Source organism: Melospiza georgiana, chromosome 2 (genome assembly GCF_028018845.1).
Source record: "Melospiza georgiana isolate bMelGeo1 chromosome 2, bMelGeo1.pri, whole genome shotgun sequence".
In the NCBI taxonomy this organism is placed as follows: Eukaryota; Metazoa; Chordata; class Aves; order Passeriformes; family Passerellidae; genus Melospiza; species Melospiza georgiana.
Genome location: NC_080431.1, coordinates 25,171,775 through 25,196,231, shown reverse-complemented (window position 1 = coordinate 25,196,231; position 24,457 = coordinate 25,171,775). Strand labels below are relative to the sequence as shown.

At 42.1% G+C, this 24,457-nt stretch overlaps 2 protein-coding genes across 5 annotated transcripts in view; one reads left to right on the top strand and one right to left on the bottom strand.

Moving 5' to 3' along the window:
- CYFIP1 (cytoplasmic FMR1 interacting protein 1) overlaps nt 1–8,322 on the top strand; it is a 75,132-nt gene extending 66,810 nt beyond the window's left edge. For all 3 annotated transcript variants that reach the window (XM_058019014.1, XM_058019013.1, XM_058019016.1), the window contains 6 exons: nt 1,313–1,443; nt 3,671–3,743; nt 4,830–4,924; nt 6,004–6,242; nt 7,101–7,248; nt 7,702–8,322. In XM_058019014.1, coding sequence (XP_057874997.1) covers nt 1,313–1,443; nt 3,671–3,743; nt 4,830–4,924; nt 6,004–6,242; nt 7,101–7,248; nt 7,702–7,866 — 851 coding nt within the window. In that variant the 3' untranslated portion in view covers nt 7,867–8,322. The remainder of the gene's footprint in view (nt 1–1,312; nt 1,444–3,670; nt 3,744–4,829; nt 4,925–6,003; nt 6,243–7,100; nt 7,249–7,701) is intronic.
- Nucleotides 8,323–10,832: 2,510 nt separating this feature from the next.
- NIPA2 (NIPA magnesium transporter 2) lies at nt 10,833–23,766 on the bottom strand. 2 transcript variants are annotated; one of them, XM_058019017.1, is made up of 8 exons: nt 23,547–23,766; nt 20,493–20,549; nt 16,653–16,716; nt 16,077–16,292; nt 14,315–14,371; nt 13,446–13,536; nt 12,744–12,904; nt 10,833–11,800 (listed from the first exon to the last, which is right to left on the bottom strand). In XM_058019017.1, exons 4-8 carry the CDS (start codon nt 16,213–16,215, stop codon nt 11,163–11,165), a joined length of 1,086 nt encoding a protein of 361 aa, XP_057875000.1. In that variant the 5' UTR covers nt 16,216–16,292; nt 16,653–16,716; nt 20,493–20,549; nt 23,547–23,766; the 3' UTR covers nt 10,833–11,162. The 2 variants fall into 2 exon arrangements, with proteins under 2 accessions (XP_057875000.1, XP_057875001.1); XM_058019018.1 differs by lacking the exons at nt 20,493–20,549; nt 23,547–23,766 and adding an exon at nt 18,696–18,855.
- Between the last annotated feature and the right edge of the window lie 691 nt (nt 23,767–24,457).

Below are 24,457 nucleotides of genomic sequence, written 5' to 3'. Positions count from 1 at the left end.
TCTGTGTTCTCTTTCCCTGTCTTCTCTCAATTGCTTTTGATGCAGTTGGGTGGGGATTTATCTGACTTGATTCGGTATAATGGAAATGAATTGCTGTGTGCAGCATGCAATTTGAAAGCTTTTTATGATGCATTTTCTTCTCAGTCAAGTGTTTAGGTGGCTTTTTAGAAGGGACAGGCTTGTGCAGAAAGGTGGAGAAATGCTGCTAAGAATTTGCAAAGAGCTGAAGAGCTGTGTGACCTACTGTAGTTTATGCTGCTCTTCCTCTCCCATCCTGCACATGGCTTGAATCTCTGAAAGATGACCAGACTGGGTCTCTGCAGAAGCTGCTGAACCTGTGGATTCCTGGGCTTTTTTCTAACCAAGGGACTGTGCAGCCTTTCTGGGACTGGAGGGCAAGACTGGAAGTCCACCAGCATGTTACACATCACCGTTGTTCAGGAGAAGTTTGATGGAAAGGATGCATGTTTATGTAAACTGTGTAGGTCTGAAAATCATAATTTTAGCTGGTTTTTAACAGCTTTGCAAAACTTTGACAGAAACTGTGTTCTGGTTGTGCTTGTCAGCAGGATCTGGTGTACCCTTGCCTGCAGAGCTTGACTTGTGATCTCTGTATTTGCTTCGAGAGGTCACATATCACCTCTGGCCCTGTGGCACTGTCAGAGTTATATCCTGACACTACCCTTCTTCCCTGTATCTGAGCTCTCTGCTCCTTGCTGGCTCTGTCATCCTTGAGAATAGCAGCTGTGAATTGAGTGTGTCAGTGGTGCAGCAGGTTGGGGAGCAGTGGCTTGAACAGGGCTTAAAGCAGGTGAGAGCTCTTGTCTCTCTTCCTGCTCCTGGGTATTTTTTTCTTACCTCTTATACTGGCTCCCTTTTCCGGGAGTGAAAAGTTAGGCACTCCATTTTGCATGATTTATCCAGTTAAAAAGGTCAGTGCATTGGCTTAACACTTCATAATCTCTGAGTTTTAATGCATTTAAATGCTGCTCCTTTCAGTTTCCTCTAGGCTGCATGTCTGGAGATAAAATCTCAAGTGCTGATACGTGGAGAGGGAAGTCCAAACCTGCTCCCTTGGTTATTTGTATTCTCAAACAGTGTACACAGGCACATTTGTGCAACCTTTGAATAGACAAATTGGTTAAAAAAGGCTTTTGAAGCGTAAATTGAAATTCATCCTGATCCCTATGACTCTTATTCACATGGCCAGTATATTTTGTTTGCTTTCCTGAGGTAACAGTGTGCCTGTGTGGTCATCACTAGATTTCTGCTGGCTTCTGAGAATTTGTTTTCACTTCTCTTCTGATTTCAGGTATCTTGGAGTTTTTTCACCATCAGTTGAAGGACATTGTTGAATATGCAGAGCTGAAGACTGTCTGCTTCCAGAATTTACGGGAAGTGGGAAATGCTGTCCTGTTTTGCCTCCTCATTGAACAGAGTCTGGTAGGTGCCTGCTGTGCTAGTTTAAAATCCATCTGTCTCTCAAAATGTACTCTCATATTTTTGTTACTAACGTCATCAATAACAAGGTTGAAATCTGTGAGTTTGCTGTTACTGATGGGCAGATGGGTAGGAACAGTTCCCTGCACTCCTCTCTCACAGTCTTGCAGGGGCTTTCATGTCTGTTAGATACAGTGATGCCTGACTTTGCTGGGTGAGAGACACTGCCTCTTGCAAGGTACCTGAGGATCTGACATTGCAATCTTCACCATAAATTATAATTAAATTATAATCCCCTGGCACTGCTGTATTCCTTTCCTGCATGTCATTCCTGTTGAGGTCTGAAACATCCCAAGGTTAACATGGACATCCTTGGACGTCCTCCTTGCTGCTTGGATGGCTGACAGTGGTGCAGAAATCCTCTCATCTGTCCTAGCTTGAGCAAAACTGTGAAATGTGTCAGCCTTTCAGCTGCTTCTAGTATATCTAGAGTTTACCTTAGACTGTGTAAACCTGCCTACAGCTGATGGTACAGTGCTACAACTGATCTTTATCCCTACCTCCAGTTTTCTTTTCCCACCTTCTCCCATGTTATTAGTATTTGCTCTTCAAACAAGATGCCCAGACCTGTAATTTGTTTGTTTTCAATGCTTTTGGGTGCTTACAGAGGAAAGGTGGGCATTGATAATGGATCAGAACAGCAACAGGTGTGCTGGCTTCCTTTCTTTACTTGCACGGTGTTGATGAATGTTGGGTTGGGGATGTCTCTTCCTGCTGTGCATGCAGGCACCCTGCCCAGGCTGTGCAATCTCTCAGTGCTGCTGAGGTTGGGCAGCATGCAGAGATCTTTGCTGACTGCAAACCAGCCACGTCATTTCCTCATCAAGCTGGCTGGGGGCCTGCTGTTGGACAAAAATAGACCCTCACGGAAGGCTTCTCTAGGGTGTACTAAAGCTGTCGGTGTTAGATAAGGTAATGAAGACAGGCTGTTCCTCAGGGTTCCTGCTCATGGTGTTAGAGGATCCCTCCCTCATGGTGGAGAGCAATTGTAGGGCCTGGGGACACACAGAAAGCTGTAGTCAATAATGGCACAGCTGAAACAGAATGAGAAGCTGGATTCCTTTGGATTCAGGCTGGGTGGGTGCCTGGTGAAAGGCCAGGAGGGGCCATCACTCCCTCCTGGGAGGATCAAGGGCGTGCCAGAGTGACACCAGCGTGGAGGTACCTTCTTTGGGACACGGCTGAGGTTACACTTTCCAGTCACACACCTGTGCTCGCTGCCTCTCCTCTTGTTTTTGTCCTCAGTCAGGCCCCCATATCCTGTCATGTATTTCAATATTTTTCCATTGTGGTCATCCCTCATAACTAATCTAGATTTTAGCGCAGTGCAAAGTGTAACTCTGAGTATATCTGTGGTAGTGGATGAGTCTCATGCATTTCCCTGGCTGACATCAAAGAATTAGAAGAGGAACTGGAAAAGGCACATGAACCCCCAGCACCCTAGCCTTGCTAAGAATATGGATGATGACCAACTTTTCTAATATTAATGTTGAGGGATTACAAATTAGTATGGTCTCTGCTTCCAACATGAGGGTCGTAGCAAAGTCATGCATCTGCTTCTGGTCATCTGCATTTTCCCTGTGTGTACAAAGAACCAAAGAAGCAGGAGACAGATGTCTTCCTTTCCCCTGTCCCTAAAGATGTAAAATACTTCCTAAGACATGATTCTCTGCTGTTGTCATAGTCTCAGCCTGCCTGGCAGGGAGACGCTCCCACCACGATAAGCTCCCATTAGGATAATGGGTTGTGGCTCTGGTAAAAATAACCAGGCAGTGAGTGAGTCATCCTCTTCCCCCTTTTGTCTGCGCCGGAGCTGTCTGCCACTTTCCCACCGAAATTACTCATCCTCCATTAGTTTATTTAATAAATACCCTGTCCTTTATGAGCTGCCAGCGGCGGGCGGGAGGGGAGTTGCCGGGGTTTCTCTGGGGGTGCAGAGTAGGCTGGTGTAATGTGGTGGTCGCTGGGAGCGATCCGTGAGGGGAGGCCGGGCTCGGCGCGGCTCCTGCCGCCGTGACAGAGGCCGGCTGCCCTCTGCTGTTCCTGCCGCGCCATCATCGGCCTGCGCTTGGAGTCTCGTTCTGCCTTTGGAATCCCGCTGTGGGAGTCTGCTGTGCTTTGAGGATTGATGCTTCTGTCCTAAATGCCTCTCGTTTTCCTTCTGTTCCAGTCTCTGGAGGAAGTGTGTGACCTGTTGCACGCAGCGCCATTCCAGAACATCCTGCCCAGGGTTCACGTCAAAGGTATGGGCACAATGAAAACTCCTTCCTTGGGTAACGCTTTCCCCTTCCCTTCCTGCTGCCGTGCCTTCAGTAACCACCTCCAGCCGCCCTTTACCACAGCGCTGGTAATTACAGGACACAGGTATCAGATCCAGGCCTGTTTGCCTGGCTGAAAAAACAAATGTTTCCTGGCAATGCTCTGTGCAAATGGCAAGGATGGATGCCCAGGGCAGTATTATCCTGCTTTGTGGACATAGTGAGACTTTTTTGAAGCTGCTGTTTAGCTTATAGAATTGTCAGTTAAATGGGGCATAGGGAGTCTGTCAGCAAGTAAGTAAACAAAGGGGGTCCCTGTAGATTTTTCACTTCCTTTTCACTAAACTGAGTATGTAGTAGTGAATATTTGCAGAGTTGCTTCCTATGGTGTCTGCTCTCCTCATCTTTCATCATCAGAAAGTGACCTGTCCCCCCTCCTCTTTGCCCTCTCTTCTTTCTGTGCTTCTCCTCTGTCTCCTTTCAATTTCTCATTGCTGGAGCAGCTGATTTATTCTACTTGGAGAAATCCCATCAGCTACAAAACTCTGAGAATATTTCCAAGCTCACAGTAGCTACTTGCATCTCTACATAAAACTAACCAGACCCTTGTGAGCAGTATTTTCCCATTTGCCAGAGAACATTTCCTACTTGCCAGTGTTGAGGAAGTGCCAACTGATTTTTAGCCTTGCTATACACAAGATTGCATCCTCATTTTACCTCACCTACTAGAGACAAACATTTTATGCATAAAGACAACTTAGTTCTCTCAGTACAAGTGGGGATCAAGTATCTTGGCAACAGCAGCATAACAGAGCCTTGTATTCTTCCTTGAATTTAGTTAATTAGATGTACTCTACTACAACTCCTTCTTTCTGTTTGCACATGTAATGTAGCATTTTAAAATATGTGTGTATTTCTCTAAAAGTGCATTGAAGATTACCCAGCTATTTAATACTTAAATTACCTAAAAAGAATGTTTTCTTTCTCCCTGGATAAAGATTGTGTTAAATTAAGAATTCTCTTGGTTAATTGCAATTTATGATTGCTCACTTTTTTAACATTTTCTTTCAGAGGGTGAAAGACTTGATGCTAAAATGAAGAGACTGGAATCAAAATATGCTTCACTACATTTGGTTCCTCTCATTGAAAGACTTGGCACACCCCAGGTAATCTTTCTCATTTGTGTCAGAAGCAATTCAAGAAATTTCTGATCATCAGAAAGCCTGTCCTGGTAGCTCTGTCAGAACTTCAACCTGCACATCCAGCTTGTTCACAGAAATGTTTTTTAGTTAAATCCATAAATTTGGAAGATGCTGTTAAAGCTTAGAAGTTTAAAACATTTGAGACTGGGGCAGAAGTGACTCATTTGGGGCAAAATGTTAATTGGTATTTATGTTTACCATGGGATATCCTCCTAGTGTAAGGTCCAGCCTGGGAACTCCTCCTCCAAATTCCACCAAAGCAATCAGGGTTTTTTTGTGCACATGTATGTATGTTTTTAAAACATTTTGTCACTCTTTCAGCCACTTAGAAACTCTTGGAAAATGAGCTGTCATTTGAGTTGAGGTCTCCTGGAAACAATGACCAAAGAGAACATTCTTGAACTGCCATCACAGTTCCCCTTTCTCAGGGGTGAGGTGCATTAATACCCTGCTAATCTTAGCAGTTTTCTAGTGGTTGAAATGTGAATAGTAGAAAGAAAGAGCAGAATGCCCTGAAGCAGAGCTCAGACTGCTTTTGTCATAGTAGGTGCTGCTGCACTAGGAGAGAGCTTGTGTGATGGCACAAGCTGGGACAAGCATAAGCAGCATTCCTCTTTTGGATTTTGTCTGAGCCTGTTGGTGCTCCTCTTTGGAGCTTTCTCATCTCTGACAGCAGCAGCTGAGGGAGTTGTGCAGGACAGCACACGCAGGAGCTACAGCAGAGCACTGAACTCTTTGGTTTTGCTTTCTGCCTCCATTCAGACCAAGAATTCTTTAAACTTCCCTGAGATAAATCCAGGACTAGCATTACTGCAGTTAGTGTTACTTAGGTTAAGTCTGTCTGCTTAAAAAGGATTTTACAATTTTCTCTGAATGTTTTTCCACTGATCTGATCCCCAGGTTAGCGGTGTCTGACCTCACTTTAAGTCAGAAGACATTTCTCCTAGAATAAACCACGTGTAACTGAAAAATATTTTTAAAAATCAAATATTGTGGTGAAGTGGCTTTTACCAGGATTTTACTTTTGTTTCTCTGCCCTTCAGCAAATAGCAATCGCAAGGGAAGGGGACTTGCTGACCAAAGAACGCCTGTGCTGCGGCCTGTCCATGTTCGAGGTGATCCTGACGCGGATCCGCTCCTTCCTGGACGATCCCATCTGGCGCGGGCCCCTGCCCAGCAACGGGGTGATGCACGTGGATGAGTGCGTGGAGTTCCACCGCCTCTGGAGCGCAATGCAGTTCGTCTACTGCATCCCCGTGGGAACGCACGAGTTCACTGTGGAGTACGTGCTGCCGGCGGGGCTGCAGTGCCGGCGGGGCTGGAGCGGGGCTGTTTGTGTGCCTGCCTGCAGGGGCCGAGGGCACAACCAGGGAGAAGTGCTGCCATCGCCACGAGGGGCTCGTCAGCCACCAACACAGATACTATTGTTAGCTGTAGTGAAAATAACCCTCTATTTTAAGTGTTGCCACTGTATAGTGAATGATCCTGTGACAAACGGGCCCTAGCACGTGTCTTTCAATAGGGGTAGTGCCCCAATAGACACCCAGCTTAAATAAAATAGCAGAATATTTGTGCATCTAACTTTAACAAGTATTTCTTCTCTGAATTTAAAAGCAGGAATGAGCACTTGGAATTTAACATGATTACCATGAATTAACCAGGAACTGTTGTTTGTTCTTGGTTTTGTTGGTTTTGAGAATATACTTATTTTGAAAAATTCTTGAGATGTAACATGCTCTTTACTGGGTAATTAAAAAATGGCATAGGACATTTACTTCCTTTCATGCCTGCAGCCTAAAGGAGCAGAGTGGTGTTGAATTCCCACTTGGTTTTCTTTGCAAGCATTGTTTCCACTGAAAATGAAATGTAATGCCACAGGAGTCTAATGGGTAGTAAATGCTTTTGGAGTAACTCTGTTACATGAAATTAAAGGAGGAGGGAGCGTTCTGTTTTTTTATTAAGCATCTATTTGAATTGCTTGTGATAATCTCCAATGATAATTAATGTACCAGAGCTTTTGCTTTCTAGATGAATGTCTAACATATTTATTATTTAGTGAAGTGGCTGATCACTGAGTGTTTGCTGTGGCTGTGTTTTGAAGATGTAGTTGAAAGGTGCTCTGTGGTGTTTCCTGTTGCAGGCAGTGCTTTGGGGATGGCTTGCACTGGGCTGGATGTATGATCATCGTGCTTTTGGGACAGCAGCGGCGCTTTGACGTGTTGGATTTCTGCTACCACCTGTTGAAAGTCCAAAAGCACGATGGCAAAGATGAGGTTATCAAGAATGTGGTGAGTTGAAAACATCAGTATTTACTTCAGTAATAAAGACAACAACTCAGAGCTGTTTGTACTCAGATGCAGCGTAGATATGGCAACTCTTTCTTTAGAATGAATTGCTGAAAATGGGGGCACCAGGATTTTCAAAAACAAAAGATTAAGGCTGGAGTTGGAAGTCTGGTCAAGCAGAATTCTGATGTCACAAATATATGAGATTTTCTTAATGCCTTCCATCCTATATATGCTCATTCTCAAAATGACAAGGCTTCTGTAAATTGAGCTTCTCTGCACCCAAAGCAGCAGTCAAAAACCAAAATGCACTTTCTATTTCCACTGGCTTAGCAGTGCAAGGGAAATATTTGTAACATTGCTGGGAGAGATGAGGTAACAGCATTTGCTGGCTTTCTGGCTAAGGCTTTTCATATCCAGAGCTAATTCCTGTGTCTGTTTGTTTGATGTTTGCAGCCTTTGAAGAAAATGGTTGAGAGAATTCGCAAGTTCCAGATTCTGAATGATGAAATAATTGCTATTTTGGACAAGTATTTGAAGTCCGGCGATGGAGAGAGCACGCCCGTGGAACACGTGCGCTGCTTCCAGCCACCAATTCATCAGTCCCTTGCCAGCAACTAGATTCTCACCTAACAATACTTCTTGCACCTCTTTAGGCTAAAAGTGTGAGAAACAAAGCAAGAAACAAAACCCACACCAACCGTTTTGAAGAATAGTCTTACCTGCATTTTTCAGTATGCCTGTGCCATTTGAGTGGCACACTCACACTGTTCTCTCCAGTTTCCAAGCACAGTAACTGTATACAATCCATACTTATTTTTCTAGACTAAAATTTTATACACTTTGATTAAAAGCCTGTAAGATTTTTGAAACCTCTTTGCATTCCTGTCCGAGGTGACCATTTTAGACTGGACTGGTATAATTTTCCCCTGAAGCTATAGAAATAATGGCTGTGGAGGGTAAAAAACGGTTCTGTAGAAAAAAATTTTAGAAATCAATGCATAATTGTTTGTATTAGAGCCTTAATTGCTTAATTTGCCTTTATTAAAAAAAAAAAGAGAAAAACAACAAAACAAACTCTACTGGTGCTTTGTGAATAATTTTCTAGTCAGTTGATTCTTTTTCCTCTTTGCAAATCTATTCTCAGAGATCAGTAATTATGGAAATGAAGGTTATTTAAAGTGTTTGTTTCAAAATTGTTTAACATGCAGGTGATTTACAGGATTCTAATATTTTTAAAAGGTGGAAGTTTGATTGATTAGAATGGGGACTGTTTGCCTTTTCCTAATGAGAGCTTCTAACACAGTTTATATTTTGGTTTGCAATCTATACCTGTGTACCCAAACACATTTACAACTGATGAGGAATTCTTGTTTACAAGAATCTTGACTACAGTGATCAGATATAATCTATCCCAGTACATAAACTCTAATGATGTTAATAATTATTTATTATGGAAAGTATTTGTTAAATTACATTTGCTGTATAATGCAAACACTGCATCAGTAAGATTGTAAAACTTTGCAACTATAGAAGTTGAATTTTAAAGCAAACCATTCAGCCAAAAGCAGTAACTCCTGCTTGCTTACTCCAGGATCCTGTCAGCTGGCTCTGGGATCAGCCCTAACCAAGACATGATGGCCAAAACAGACACAGACAGATAATTACATGTTTTACCCAGGATATGGATTTGTGGAGATGTTACTTGGTCAGTGTTTCTAACCCATAGTGTCAAACCAAGAATGCATTCCTTTGAGAACCTGTTTTTCTTCCTTCCCTCTTAGTAGTTCAGGTTACAGCACATCTTTTCTCCTGCTCAGCTCTTTCCAGGTGCTTCTCAGCCATGGAATTGACTCCACAGTGGGTAGAAATGAGCATTTGACAGAAGAGGTACAGAGGAAGTGAGGAACATACAGGTATTGGAGTGGCAGAGAACTCTGTTTTGAGGAGAGAAATTAACTGAAATTTCCTCAGCAAAACATTATGGACATTTTCCAGGCAATCTATCAGCAAGTTTCCACAATCCCAGGTTTCCCCAGGACATCTGTGCTTGAGAGCTGCCATTCTGGAGTGGTGTCTGTCGTGGTGAGAGTGCACACAAGGCTGCCCGGTGTGTGGGAGACACGAGTCAGAAGCACTCGTGCTTTGTTACACCAGCTCATTGCAGGATTTCTTTTACAACGTGCTTTACAGATGATTTTCTTTAAGAAACAGTCTTTTAGTTCACAGAACACTTTTGGTCAGCCAGATGCTTCCCTGTGCTTCCAGTTAAGCAAATGAACAACTTTCCTAATTTGCTGACATCCTCATTGGTTTAAGGATGTCTCCTACATCTGAGGTTTTGGCTCAGCACTGGTGCAGAAATGGTTAATTAATAAAGCCTGATTTTGTTTAAGAACTATTTAAAAAGAACTAATCATTATGTGAATAATTTCTAATTCTTACTAGTTAACTTTCAGCAGTAAGAGAATTGGTCCCTTAACATCTTAAAACTGCTATTAAATACATATTTTATGATCACTGAGGGGGAAAAAAGTTTAAGACAATTCAGACATTAGTCCTAGGAGATGTTTGTTTCCCATTTTTATAATGTAAATTTTTATTATTTTTCAAAAAGGATTATAGACTTGATAGGAGCTAAATATTCTTTATCTAGTATAACCTTTCCTACCTAAAAGAAAAAATGCAGCAAGGTGCACAAAAGGTGTAATTTTTCCAATTAGTTCTGAGCAAAAACGTTTTTCTTGTTTGACACCTTCACCCTTCCTGTATGTTATGACACATAAGGAAGGCAGCAGTATTTTGTTTCATAGGTGGTAACTTGGGGATTTCTGTCCTAGGAAAAAATCTTAATTTCTCTTAAACACTGAGCACTAAACCTGACAATATTGAGCAGTAACTATTAGTCTCTGTCCCAAGTATTTCCAACTTTCACATGCATAATAGAAAATTCTTATAAAACCTTCTTCCCTAATTTTTATTTTCTGCCTTTAGTAAAGTGAATTACCACCTACCTGCCTCACCCCTCCTCCCCTCTTTTTTTTGAAGCAATGTCATTAATGTTTCATTATTTTGGTTATTTTTGAAAATGTCAGGGTCGCAGCAAACAAAACAGCAATTCTGTGAGTTCAAGCTGTAACATCAGGAATACAGAACAGGCCTGCAGAGCCAGGGCAGCGTGGTGCAGCACAGACAGAACCTGACCTCTGTTACAGAAGAGGGAGCAGCTTCTCTGGCTACTAGTAATGATTCAAATCCTTCCTTCTGCTTAACCTGCCATAGCAGGAGCTACCATCTCGCCTATCCATGCAGAACACAAGCTCCTGCCTTCCTCTTTCTGCCAGCCTGTTACTCTGATTTGGTAAAGTTGGGGTTTTTTGATGCAAATCCAGCAAGTTTTGCATACAGCTTTACCTAACCAGTATTTTCAAAGGATCAGTTGTGCTTGGTTGTAGCCTTCCCTTTTCTCTTTACAAACTGGGACAGGAGTAGTTGCTGCAGCTCCTGTTTCAGTATGGTTACAGTCACTCCATGGGCACAGGTACAAAGGATTCAGGTTTGCTGCAACCTTTTTACCACCAATGCAGAAATAAAGCCATTTATTTTTGATAAAATTGTAATTAGTGCAATACATCTTAAAAACAGAAGAATGAAATGAAAGTATTTACACATAACTTAAGCAACAAAACCAATTGTGGTCTGAGGTCATTTTAGTACTTTTTAAAGTAAAAGTAAGGCAAATAAAAAACATTTCAGTGTTCTTTATCCAAACGAATCAAACTCAAAAATCAACGATTGTCTACACATACTGTTAAAAAGTACATGACTTTCCAGACAAGCTCAGACATTTCACAGCAGGAAAAAAAAAAATCCAGGGTTACAGAATTGTTCTTTTCTTAAGTAACACGTAGATATTTTCAGAAAGCTGACAGGCTTCCATTTCTTCTGGCTGAGAGACTCTCAGTGGATTGCATTTCACCTAGGCAGGCAGAACTTTCTTCATCATCATTAAAGCTGTCATATGTGCTCAGCAAAGTGCCATTGGCTGCTCTGTCATCCTTCCGCAGAGAGAGGGGCAGGTTTGCTAGGGTGAAGTTAACATCTTTGAAGGCATGCAATAAAAAGATCCCCACAATAATTGTCAGGAAGCCACTGAAGGTGCCAATAATGTCATCAGCCGCCATGTGCTGCCATTCCTTGAAGAGGATGGCAGAACAAGTTAAAACAGATGTGGTGAAGATTACATAATATATTGGAGTCACTATTGAAGTGTTGAATATATCCAGAGCCCTGTTCAAATAGTTGATCTGAGTGCTCACACAGACAGTAAGGCTTAGCAGCAGAATCCAAGACAATGGATGCTTCAGCACTGGTTTTCCTGCAAAAAGTTCCTTTATAGCAATGCCCAGACCTTTGACACAGGAGACTGATAAGGCTCCAATTACAGAGCAAATTGTTATGTACACAAGAATGTTGGTCTGTCCATGGCGAGGTCCCACCACACAGATTAGAATTAAAGACACAATGACAACGAGCGTTGCGAACACCACAAAACCTGTGGTTGGAGGAAAAAAAAAATCTTGTTATTTATAGACACTAATGGACACAATTGTTACTTATGGACTCTATTTATCAGCAGAAGTATTTATCTTAGAGGTACAGGGAAAACACTAATTAACAATGGGACCGACTCAGCTTAAACAGAAGAGTTCAGGATGTTTCTCATTATTCCTCCAGCATCACAGTTTAGATGATTTCAAAGTGAGCAAGCCAAAACAAAGGCTGTACCTCAGGCATGCTGTATTACCTTTACCAGTCTATTGGCAAGACTACTACAGGATTAGATTGCTGAACTGCTTTACACCCAAACTCTGAGGTGTAGATGCCACTGGACACAGGCCTGACTCTGAATTGAGTCTTTTTTAGGAGATGATACATTTTGGCAGATTGCTATATTCATCAGCAGATTTCCAACAATTAGGTCATTCCTTAAGAACAAATTTTTAATTTCTGTGCTATTTTCTCATGTTTAAGATGAGAATTGCCTTTGTATAAACAGTATTTTGCACACATGCATTTTTGAGTGCCTCATCTTCCACGTAGGCATAGCAGCTCATCTCTAAGATTTTACTTCTCAGAAGGCACCACAACACCTACCTTTTCACTTTAAGGACAGCTCAAAGTTGGGCTTAGAGATGACACACTTCAAGCAAAATTTATAGAAATTTTGTTTATCCACCTGTGCTGCTGCATTTGTTTAAACCATCACGTCAGTGGTTGCCATCAAGGCACTTTATTCAAGGCCAGACAAGTTCATCTTGCCATCATGCAAAGCTCCCTATAGAATTATGTTACAGAATTCAAATCTCTGCTTCATTTGGACTTGTCGACATGAAGCAGACACAGGCCATCTTCCTGGAACTTGAAAGCAGCAGTAATGAAACTATAAAATGAAGAAATGATGGGCTGTGTACAGCTCAAGCCAGTATTTTTCTTACCTGGATCACCTAGTTTGTGAGACATTTCATCCAAAGTTTCTACCTCTTCCTCTTGTGGAGCATGAATTACCATCACAGTTGATCCCAGTATACTTAACAAACATCCTATTTTTCCGTGTAAATTAAGTTTTTCATTTAAAAAGAAGGATGACAGAATGGCACTAAGAAATAAAAAAGGCATCAACAAATACGGGATTAGTAATAATTATTTGCTCATCGAGTTACAGATTGTTTTGACTGTACAAGTCAGTTGCATATACAACCTGCAACTTAAAAATAGCTATTTTCTATCTTGAGATATTTGCTGTGGACAGAACCACCTGTTAGTATTTGGCATCTCTGCCCAGAACCCCTTTTTTATGTTGCCTGCCAAAAAAATGTGGTATCTAAGAACTTGCAAAAATAATTTTACTAAGACAAAAATCTTTACATAGGAATGAAAACACTGCTCTGCTGTGATCACCATATTTTTGAAATGTAGAAGACAATAGCTTTTTCCAGAGATGGAGATGTAGATGCATTGCTAGAACCCTTTTGTATCATAGCCACTATGTATTTGGAGAAACTTAAGTTACTCCTGATGTTTATAAGCACTCTGTTGTGAAGAGTGCATTTATTACAGCATAGTTCAGTGACATATTTCTAAAGAAATATTTTACTTTTCTGTCTCAAGTCACCCTGCTTTCTGTTAGTGTTTCTTACCTTACAAGAACACTGAGAGCTCCCAGAGGAGTCACTAATGTGGCTGGTGCAAAAGCATAGGCAGCAAAGTTCGCTACTTCTCCAGCTCCCACTGCAGAGGAACAGCAATTAAAACCCAGGAGTCAGGCTCATGCAACAAACCTCTGATCAGGGCAAGGAAGTGCCCACAGTGCTCATGCACACACAAACATGCAGCAAGGGAACAATGCAAAATTCTACTGACAGCATTCAGCTAACAGTACTAGCAGAACACACCCCTGCCCCTCATCCCTACAATTAAATTTTAAAAGCAGGCGGTGGAACTACATACAACAGGTATTAAAATTAATTTTATCAAATCAAAAGGTGTTTTATTTTAGTGTCTGTGCTGTAGCTCCCCAGCCTGCCAGCTTGACTCATGAAGTTCTGCATGGAGAAATCTGCAATAGCAGATATAGCACAGCACATACAGTAAGCCAGTTACCTGAACACACACAGTAACTTGAGAGTTCAAGCAATGAAAAAAATTAAGAAAACAGGCATAATCCCAAAATATGCTCCCCTTCAAAAAATCCTATATATCTAAGCACTTCTCTGCTAAGACAAAAACCAGAATGCATATGGGTAGCAAAGACAAAACCAATGTCTGCCTAGTTCCACTGCACAAAGAGGGCAGTTACATTAAAGGAAGAGCTTCTGATGTAAGAGAAGTTACATTAAAATCTGAACTGCATCCATCAAATCACTAGGTGACATTACCATGTATTGCAGAAACCCAATCTCTTTCCCTTTTTTGTAACCATGCTGCCATCTGTGGCATAGTTATTTATTAAAATTATATAATGCAGATTGTATTTTTCACACCTAGATGAATAATTTTTGATACTTACTTGAAAGAAGTCCAGCCCACCACAGCCATTCCTTAAGGTATGCATGACCTCCTTGACCTAAAATTGAAAGAACATTGGCTATTCCACTAAAAATGTTGACACCCTGTCACTTATAACACTGCCATGACTTAAAATAATTTTTGCAACCCATGCCCTTAAAAACATGAGCAGCCTTTTGGTACCTAGGCTCTCTAGGTAAAAGGGTTGAAATCAAAGCATCTTCAGTTTCTGATGTGCCTGTGCCTCCTACAACCAGTTATTTCATTTCTTTTGTGTTAGAAATGGCACTGATGATTATATCTGCATTACCCTGAGAAACAGGGTTCTTTCAAATCACTGAAATTACATGAAAAGCCAAGTTATGTGTCTCTGCAGAAATTGTACATGGTTTATATGTGGCTGATTACATGTGCAAGCATCATATTTTCTCATTCCAAACCAGGGTGCATGAATTATGTATCTCAAGATCAACCATCTTTTAGAAGCAAAGATGACAGGTACTGAATAAAAATATTCAGAGTCCACCTTCTGAATCATCTGAGGATGCTGCAACTATACTACCTAAATTTATCTTCTTTCAAATTAAAACCATTGCACCTCATCCTGTCAATACAGGCTCTGGCCAAAACCAAACCAAAAAGAAATCCAAAGCCAAATCTCATCTCTCTGTCCTTTTTAATAAGCCCCCTTTAGGTTCTGAAAGGTGATGTAAGGTCTCCCAAGACCTTTTTCTTCTCTAAGTTTAACAATCCCAGCTCTGTCAGTCTATCCTCAGAAGTGTTCTGTCCCTTTGATCATTCTCATGGCCTTTCTCTGAACTTGCTTCAACATGTCCATGTCCTTCCCATGCTGGGGATCCTGGAGGTGGATGCAGCACTTCAGGTGGGCTCTCACCAGAGCAGAGGGGCAGAATCCCCTTCCTTGCCCTGCTGGTCACTCTTGATTTGGACATGTTTGGCTTTCTGGGCTGTGAGTGCACATTGCTGGGGCACATTCAGCCTCTCATGTGCCAGCATGTCCAAGCCCTTCTGGGCAGGGCAGCTCTCCATCTGTCCATCCCCCAGGAGCTCTCCATCTGTCCATCCCCCAGGCTGTGTTGATCCTGGAGCTTGGCCTGACCCAGGTGCAGCACCTTGCTCTGGTTCCTGTTGAGCCTCCTGAGGTTTGCACAGACCCACTCCCCAAGCCCATCCAGGGCCCTCTGGATGCCACTTCCTTCGCTCTAGAGCATCAACTGCCCCCCTAAGCTCAGTGTGGTCCACAGCCCTGCTGCCAGCACACTCAGTCTGTGTCACTGATGAGGATATTTAATAGCATTGCTTCCAGAATGAACCCTTGAGGTGCACTGCTCATCACACTCAGTTACTGCACGTGACTTTTAGTTTTCTAAAACAATCTTCTGGCGCCCAAACATGGTTAAAACTCTCTTAAATTCACTCAGTCAGAAGCACAGACATAGTTAAGAGTGCTGCTTGCAATTTGCAAGTACAATTTAGACTTAACTGACATACAAAGGAATCCTTTGACAAGTGTCCCCAGAGGGCATTACATATGCATTAAATAGCATGTGTCACACACAGAGCTAAGGGTATCTGACACCAGAGAAAAAGCACACCGGCTCTGTTTTAGGTTTCATACACAAGTAACAAAAGCCCAAGAAAGTCAAAACAAGATCATTAGTTTGATGAACTAATGAACAGAAGCAACCTTCTGGTAAACAGCAAAATCTAAACATGAGCAATTTATTACAAGATGTATTTACCTGCTCTCATGGAGCCTTTCCTGGCTAACCGGAGCAGACCTTTCTTTTTCAGGATGAAACTCCCTCCAATGAAAATGCTGGAACTCATGGCCAACACCAGACCAATACAGAAGTCATACTTCCCACGAGTTTGGCTCATCTCGTAAACTACTGAACACTGTCACATTGATCAACGAGGAGTAGAGCTTCTGATACTCAACAAAAAATGATGCAACACTGAAACATGAGCAAAATAATCACATTAGATTTAAGCTGGCAGAAAAAGGTGCTGCATAGGAAAATCTTCAACAGCTCATGTGACTGGTTCTCCTGCAAGTGGCTTCTGCAAGGGGTAGTTAACAAAAAAAAAAAAAAGGCAATCTGAAGCATGTATAAGCTTGCACTAAGGATGAGTAACTAACAAGTCTGAACACAGAGAAGGAAGAGTTTCTGACCTGGTGTATAAAACTGAAACCCAAACAAAAATTCCTTGAGAAACATTAGGGACATTTTACAAATACGTAATTTATTTTTCTTCTCATTGAGTATGCAAATCTGTGTCTGGCACACCATGATACTGACCAAAAAATGACTTACATTGAAATCAGTCTGTAATAGAGTTTGAGAACAGTCGCAGCAGCATTTCTTCCATATAAACTCCCTAGAAAAATGAAAGACAGTATTAGAAGGGTGTTTAATCATATAGCCAATTTTCATAATACAAACAATCCTGCACATGCAATTTCTCTTTAACAGGAAAATCTGGCAAGAAATAAGTCTTTTGTTAAATTATTTTACACAGTTTCCCATATTTGTATGAAGCACCTTTCAATATTAATTTTCCCTGTACTTTCATGCTTTCAACTTTGATTAATTTGCTATACCTCTAGGAAAACCTAACAGAGAGCTACTGGTAGGTTAGCATTAAAACTGAGCACAGATCCTCTTACTTGCATCCAGTTAGGCTGTGAAAATGCAGAGGAAAACAATAAGCACTCAACACAGCAATACTCAAAATGCTGTATGAGCCACAGCTCAAAATTCTCAAATCCACTTCCCTTAATCCTTGCACAAAAATTTTTAATATCTTATTTTGTAGGGGAAACTAAGTAAATGACCTACAAGAGAGTGCTTTCACTTTCTATAAACTTTTAAAAATAAACTAGATTCTTGCATGACATAAAACCACCTAACAAATAAAACCAAGAAAGACAATTCATCAGTGTGTGAGACAGACCAAACCCAGCCACTTCACCAGCTCCATAAAATATCATCCTGGTTTTAAATTCAAACAGGATTTTCAGTCCCTTGAAGAAGTTTTTTAATGCAAGGAAAAGACATAAGATTTTGTGGCTGTTCTCTGCACCATCTGTTGTAGCAGGTGTAAGGCACTCTGTTCAGGTAATCGAGCTAAGAATGTTCTTCCAACTGCAGCTGGTGCAAAATGTGACAGTGGTACAGCATCACCTGGGGGAGGAGGGACTGGTTTTGCTAAGCTTTATGCTTTACCAGTTTTTTCAACATTTGCTACTTTAGCTATACTATTAATGGGATTATTTTCACTGGTGTGGCTTTTTACTAAAAGACAACTCTCCATATTGGCAAAGCCACTTTTTTTTTTCCCTTCTCTCCCTGGCTTTCATACCTTCACCTACACTGACAGAGGAAAAGAGCATCAGTTAGTCCCATCCTGACACTTTCCACCCACTGCATTCCAGAAACAAGGGAAAAGCACAGGCTGCTTTTCTTTGCAGCAGAGGAAAAATGTGATTGCAGAAGAATGAAGAACCTTGTGTGCTCATAGGCAATTTTATGAATTTAGACTTGAAAAGAATGCTACACTTCAAAGCTAGTATTTCTACTTTCCCCCATGTCCCAAATATGCCCTGTCAACCACTTTGTTAACCTTGTAAACAACTCAAATCTCAACCACTTAAATTGCACAAATTCAGACAAATTACTGCTAGCTCTTCCCATCACATTTATTTGTCCTCACAGACACAGCCAGTCCCATTGTTACTCTGCCTTATTTCCACCTAAGGTTTACTCAGATGTCTACAGTTGCAGACACATGTCACACAGTCATGGTGGACCCAGCTTCCCTCTGAAGAGATCTGGTTCCCTCTGTATAGAGCAGATATTATTTGCATGTGCAGAACTGACATGTGGAAGGTCAAAGCAGTACCAGGCATTGGGAGGTTTACAATTTAGGAAATCAGGACTTTAATTCTAACTCTAAGACTTACTGAAAGGAGAACTAATGCATGCTTATAAATATAATCAAGAAAAATTATCTATGGGCATGAGAAAATGCCATGAAATGAGCAGTTCTGGAATAAATAACGCCTCTCATGTTTCTGCCTTGGGACATGCCAAAGCTGTTGCATTCCAGCAGCCAGGGCCACTACTAGGTTATAAACAGAGAAAAGCCAGAAAATGTAGGAGTTAAATAAAGCTGGCAGTTGTGCAGTGCTGCAAAGGTTCTCCAATCAAATTCACAGCTGATTTTAACACATAGAACACTTCATCCACTCAAGACCAGCAGTGTCATGGAGGCATATTGGTTTCCTGCTTCTGCTTTACTTCAGAGAAGTAAGGAAGGGCTGAGATTCTCCTATTCACAGAAACTACAACACCCACCATGCCTCCAAGAGCCACTCGTTAATGAACTGCCCGTGGATCTGCTGGTGTCATGAGTCAGAACTCTCAGTGTGCAACAGCGCAATGACAGATCACACAGGGAGCTGCGTTTGAAGGTTATCAGACACAGATCGATGCAGAAACTCGGAATGTGAAAAAAAAAAACTGTGGGAGATAAGCAAATCCAGATTAGCCACAAAGTTATTTTGCTTATTTTCAAGATGTAACCAAATGTATCATAAATGCTAGCAAGATACAGACTCTCTGGTCTAAAACACAGGATAACAGCTCTTAGCCTCTTTGCTCACAAGTTATTTTCTCTCAAAAAGCAGCATAAACACAGTGCTCCAAAGATGTTACATTTATTGCAGCAAGTGACCTCTCTAAATATTCAGAAACATTAAAAGTGGTGTAATAAGAAGAAGTAATATTTTACATTTAAAAGCAGATAAGCATAAGTAAGAATATGGGAGTTACCAGCCAAAGAAAATTAGTATCACTTCCACAAGCTGTACATTGTTTGGAAGCAATAATAAGAGCTGGGAAAGGCAGACATGGTGCATTGTTCCAACTTTGCTTACTTGGCCACAAGCCCTCTAGAGTTAATAAAAGACTTACAAGAAACAATCTAAATATACACTACATTATTTAAATTCAAGAATCTTTTTTAAAACCTGCTCTTTTCAGCTATGCTCAGGATGATGTCATTAAGCAAAAAAATGACCTTAACAGGCCATTTACTTCAACCCTCTCCCATCTACTACATAATTCACTGCTGCTCCTCATTATACATAATTCAGCCAAGCTTCTCCCACAAAATTCTTGTAAAGGAAACTTCACAAACGTGGCAGCCATGCTGTGATGCCATTAGGAACTCTCATTATCTGATCATCTTCACTTTTACTACCAAATCCCACTGCTGGAAAAAGATACAAGTCCCTTTATCTTTGAATCCACATATCAACATTACCCTGCAGGTGTCTCCTGCTGTGCCACCCTCTGGGTCCTTTCCCAAAAGCTTTTTTCAAGTGCAATTTCCAAAGCTGTATATAGTACTTCAGCTTGAGTTATTATCACTTCTGCAATAAGTGGTAGACTGTATTTCTTTTTAAACATCCAAATCAGGTGGGTTTTTGAGCCCTTTTTCTGCAGTCACCTACTGTTGAGTCATTTTCAACTTCTCTATCGGTATAACCTCCTGCACTTGTATAGCAAATTACTCCTGCCTGGGTGCAATATCTTCCATTTACTCCTATTAAAAAACATCTCTTTTTTTAGAAATGTTTCCTGAAAACATTCAGCCAAGGTTACACACTGGCAATCCCTCCCTGCCCAATGTTACTGATTATTTCTCTGTCTTTTGAGCTAGATCACTAACATTAAACAGCCAAAGATTCAGACATGATGTAAGATTTTTGAACAAAAGCCTGCTTTGACAAGACAATAATACTCTAGGTACAGCCATTCTGCATCTTTTGAACTGTTCTATGATATTTTACTGTCAATTCTGTTTAAGTTTTATGTTTCTAACATTGGAATTAAGAATCTGTTTAATGCCCTTCTAGCCATAAAACTTGTCAGGGAAGAAAAGGAGGTTGAATCAACAAGTTGCTTTAACAAATACACACTAACTATTATGTCTCATGTTGGCTGTTATGTGTTCCCTTCCCTTCCACAAGCATAAAACTACACGAAGCAAACATTCTCTAACAAAACAGAAATCCAAACAAACATTTCCTAAGAAAACAGAAATCCAAATGTTTGGTGATGAGCCTGTAGACAGCTCATTATACATACCAATTTTGTTCAGAAATCCAGAGGCATTCACTTCTTAAGTACTTGGAAGTTAGGTTTCTAAAACAGAAATCAAAAATACCATTAATTGGCATGCTAAGAATTTGGCAAAAATATTATGTCCGTTATTTCAAGGCAATTTAATTTTCATGCATGACACACAAGACCATGCCCTATCTATGCTTTAAAAAGGAAGAAGATTTTGTTTCAGAATATTTTGAATATTTGAATTTCAGAATGTTTTGAATAACAAATCAGTGTGATTTTAGATTTGATCTTCCTTAGATACAGCTTGCCTGAAGCCATAGTTATTTCATCCTTTTGTTTTTCACTTCACAAACCAAAGAAACTAACCTGTGATCTAAGTTATTCTTTGGAAGGTATCATATTAAAGTTGAACTGAAATACTTTCCTAATTCTATTGGTTTCATTCTGTAACTAAAGTGCTAAGGCCCTTTTATTGCAAGATAACTAATATCAAGTTTTAATTATTGGCTTTGACATGGTGAGTTTTCAGAGGATGTTTATATAGAATCACAGAATATGCTGAGTTGAAAGGAACCCACAAGGATCATCAAGTGCAGGGACAGCCCCAAGAAACCCACCCAGTGCCTGAACACACACAGGTTTAAACTCTGTCAGGCTGCTGCTGTGACACTGCCCTGGGGAGCTGTTCCAGTGCCCAACCATACTCTGAGTGAGGATCATTTGTGTAATATCCAACCCAAACCTTCCCTGACACAGCTTCAGGCCAGTCCCTTGGGTCCTGTCACTGGCCACCAGAGAGAAGAGACCAGTGCCTGCCCCTCTGCTTCCCCTCATCAGGAAGCTGCAGACCCTGATGAGGTCTGCCCTCAGTCCCCTTTTCTTCAGGCTGAACAGACCAAGTGGCCTCAGCTGCTCCTTATACAGCTTCCCCTCTACCCCCTTCACCACCTTTGCAGCCCTCCTTTGGATACACAGAATGCTGGGGCAGTGGGGAGCATGAACAGAGAAATGATCTTAGATTACTAAATATACCCCCCAAATATACCTAATTATTAAATGCAAGCCTTCCTCAGTCATGTTCCTTCCACTCACAAACATATCTTTTAAACAGAGGTACAGAGAGAACATTGAAGGACAGACACAACAGAGTATCAGGATAAAAGAGTTCAAACCTTAGTCATGTGCACCTTTAAAAGGCCAGGATGGATGCACACAGCACCTGCAGATTCTGTACACACTGCTTACGAAACAATATGTTCAGTTTTGTACTGCACATTTGCCCCAATACAGGGTACAGTTTCCCAGCTCTGCCAAAGTTAAAGACTGCCTAAACTTACACACATAATTATTTACATATTACACACAGGCAAACTAAAATCATATTTATGTTATAAATATGCATATATATATATAATGTTAGAGGCACTATCACATGCTCAGAAAACAAAACATACATCAACTACCCTACAGCTCTCCATTTTAAAAGGTTTAGATAAACTAAGGGGAAAATTAATACTTTATAGCAGAATTCTATTTATAAACCAAAAGCAACAAGCACTTCATCTTATGAAACTAGGAGAAAACAAAAAAATCCACATTAAAAACCTTTTCTTTGCATGTGCTACTTATAGTTATTTAAAAAACACTGACCTTTAATTAAAGCACCTCCACATAAAGTTAAAAGTATCTTCACTATAACAGTGTTATTCATTAACTGAATACAAACTACAGGCAGTGCTTTGCAACTGATACTGCATTGACTGTTTTCAGGGAAAGCTATCAAAATAGACTAAAGATAAGACTTGCCTCATCTTTGCTATACGTGGCACACGAGTTCCACTCTTGTGGGAGGAATAACCAGCACAGGGTCACTGAAGTTCCACCTTTGGTATTTTATATGGGCAGTTTCAAATTTAAGATAATCCAGGAAGGTAAAGTCCGATCTATACATTAGTCACAGCCACTCTTTTGACATGACTGACAACTGATGTAACCTGCTTTCTAGTCACCAGGACTTTATCAGAATGAAGTACTTTAACAAAAGCAGAACTAGGGTGACACTGAATTCTAAATACAACGATACCAACAAAACCTTATGGAACAATTTTCTATCGATGAAGCTGTTACCTTCTGAGGGGAAAAACCCTAACTGTATACAAGGCACTAACTGTATAAAAGGCATTAAGATAGAACCACGGTGACTTACATTTATCACGTTTTCAGTACAAACAATGTTAAAGACATTGTAGTGAAATAGAGAAAGTTCACGACTTGAAAAACATTGGAGAAAAACATGGACGAAGGACTTAGATCCAGGCAATATCACACAGTGTATGAATGAACAACAAATTTCACTCTGAATCACAGAATCAACCAGGCTGAAAAGACATGTCAGATGGAGTCACACCCATAACCCAACCACTACGTCAATAGACCTTGGCACTAAGTGCCATGTCCAGTCTTTTCTTACACAGCTCCGAGGACAGTGACTCCATCAGGTACCTCCCTGGTCAACCACTCCAACATCTCATCACCCTGCCTATGAAGAAATTCCCCCTAATCTAAACCTCCCCCCGTCAGCTTAAGACTACAATGGACTACAATGCAAAGCTACGACCACTTTTGCCATGTCAAAGTGATGCACCAGGGCTCTGAAGTTCTGAAGGTGCTCTGGAAGCAGGCTGCACAAGACTCTACCTGGGATAACTCAACTCTGGACCAAACCGAAGACAAACCATTTATCTCCCTGGTTAACCACACGCACCCCAGCACGGGCAGAGCCAGCACACTGTGCCTGGATCCCCCTGCTCAGTGGGAGAGCCCCCCAAACAGCCCGATTTGGAGCTTTTAGCCCCGGCCCTCTCAGACCAAAGCACAAGTTCCCACTACGGAGAAACCACCCTTGGGCACGAATAGCCAGGCTCAAGGCCCGGAGCCCCGCGCCCCCGGCCCGCCCGCTCTCACCCGCAGCGCTCGGCTCTCACCGCGGGCCCGGCGCCGAGCGCTCCGCGGGGAAGCAGCGCCGCCTCCCCCGTCCCGCGGGCCCCCTCCCGCCTCTCCCGCCGTTACCTGCGGTCACGGCCCCGCTCACATGCCCGCCGGGAGCGGCCAACCAAGAGGAGACGGGGGCGGGGGAGGCCGGAGCGGGCGGCGGGAGGGGCCGGTGCCCGTCCGCTCTAGCGCCATGAGGGGACGGGACAGGACGGGGCGGGAAGGACCGGCAGCGGCAGTGCAAGGCGAGGCGGCGCCCCGGGCCCGTCCGCCCCCTCCGCTCCGCGGTTCCGGCAGCGGCCGCCGGAAGGGGCGCGGCCCGGCCCGAGCCCCGCCCGCCGCGGGTCACATTGCCCTTCCCGCAGCGCCGCCCTCCCCGGGCCGGCGGCCATCCCCGGCCGGGCAGAGTGCCGCTACACCCGCCGGGCTCGCTGCGGCCGCCCCGCAGCCCGGGTAGGTCATTGCCGCCACCCGCCCCTGCCGGCATCCGCGGTGCGCGGATTTTACACTCACAGAAAATCGTAAAGTCACAGAATGGTTTGGGTCGGAAGGGGACCTTGAAGATCATCCAGTTTCAACCCGCCCTGCCCTGGGTAGGGACTGGGACACCTTCGACTACACCAGCCCCATCCAGCCTGGCCTTTACCACTTCCAGAGATAAGACATCCACAACTTATCTGGGCATCCTGTTTCAGCTCCTCTTCACCCTCACAGTATGGAATTTTTTTCTAATATCTAATCTAAAACATACCTTCTGTCACTTTGATACCATTTTCTCCTGCACTGTCACTACATAAATAGTTTTGCCCCATCTTTCCTATAAGTTTCCTTCAGGTACTGGAAGGCTGGAAGGCTGCAATTAGGTGACCCCGAAGCCTTCTCTTTTGTAGGCTGAAATAAACACAGGCTGTTTGCCATAAGGGAGAGAGACATTTTACTGGGCCAGGTAAAGGGAATGGTTAATGAATCAATTTAATCCAGGTCATCCA

Excerpts from the sequence above, each read along its gene's own strand:
- NIPA2 (XM_058019017.1), bottom strand. The coding sequence starts at position 16,215 with ATGAGCCAAACTCGTGGGAAGTATGACTTCTGTATTGGTCTGGTGTTG. Across the intron at positions 12,905-13,445 it reads GCTCTCAGTGTTCTTGTAAG|TGCCATTCTGTCATCCTTCT; the intron begins GTAAGAAACACT and ends TTTATTTCTTAG. Across the intron at positions 11,801-12,743 it reads TCACAAACTAGGTGATCCAG|GTTTTGTGGTGTTCGCAACG; the intron begins GTAAGAAAAATA and ends CTCCAACCACAG.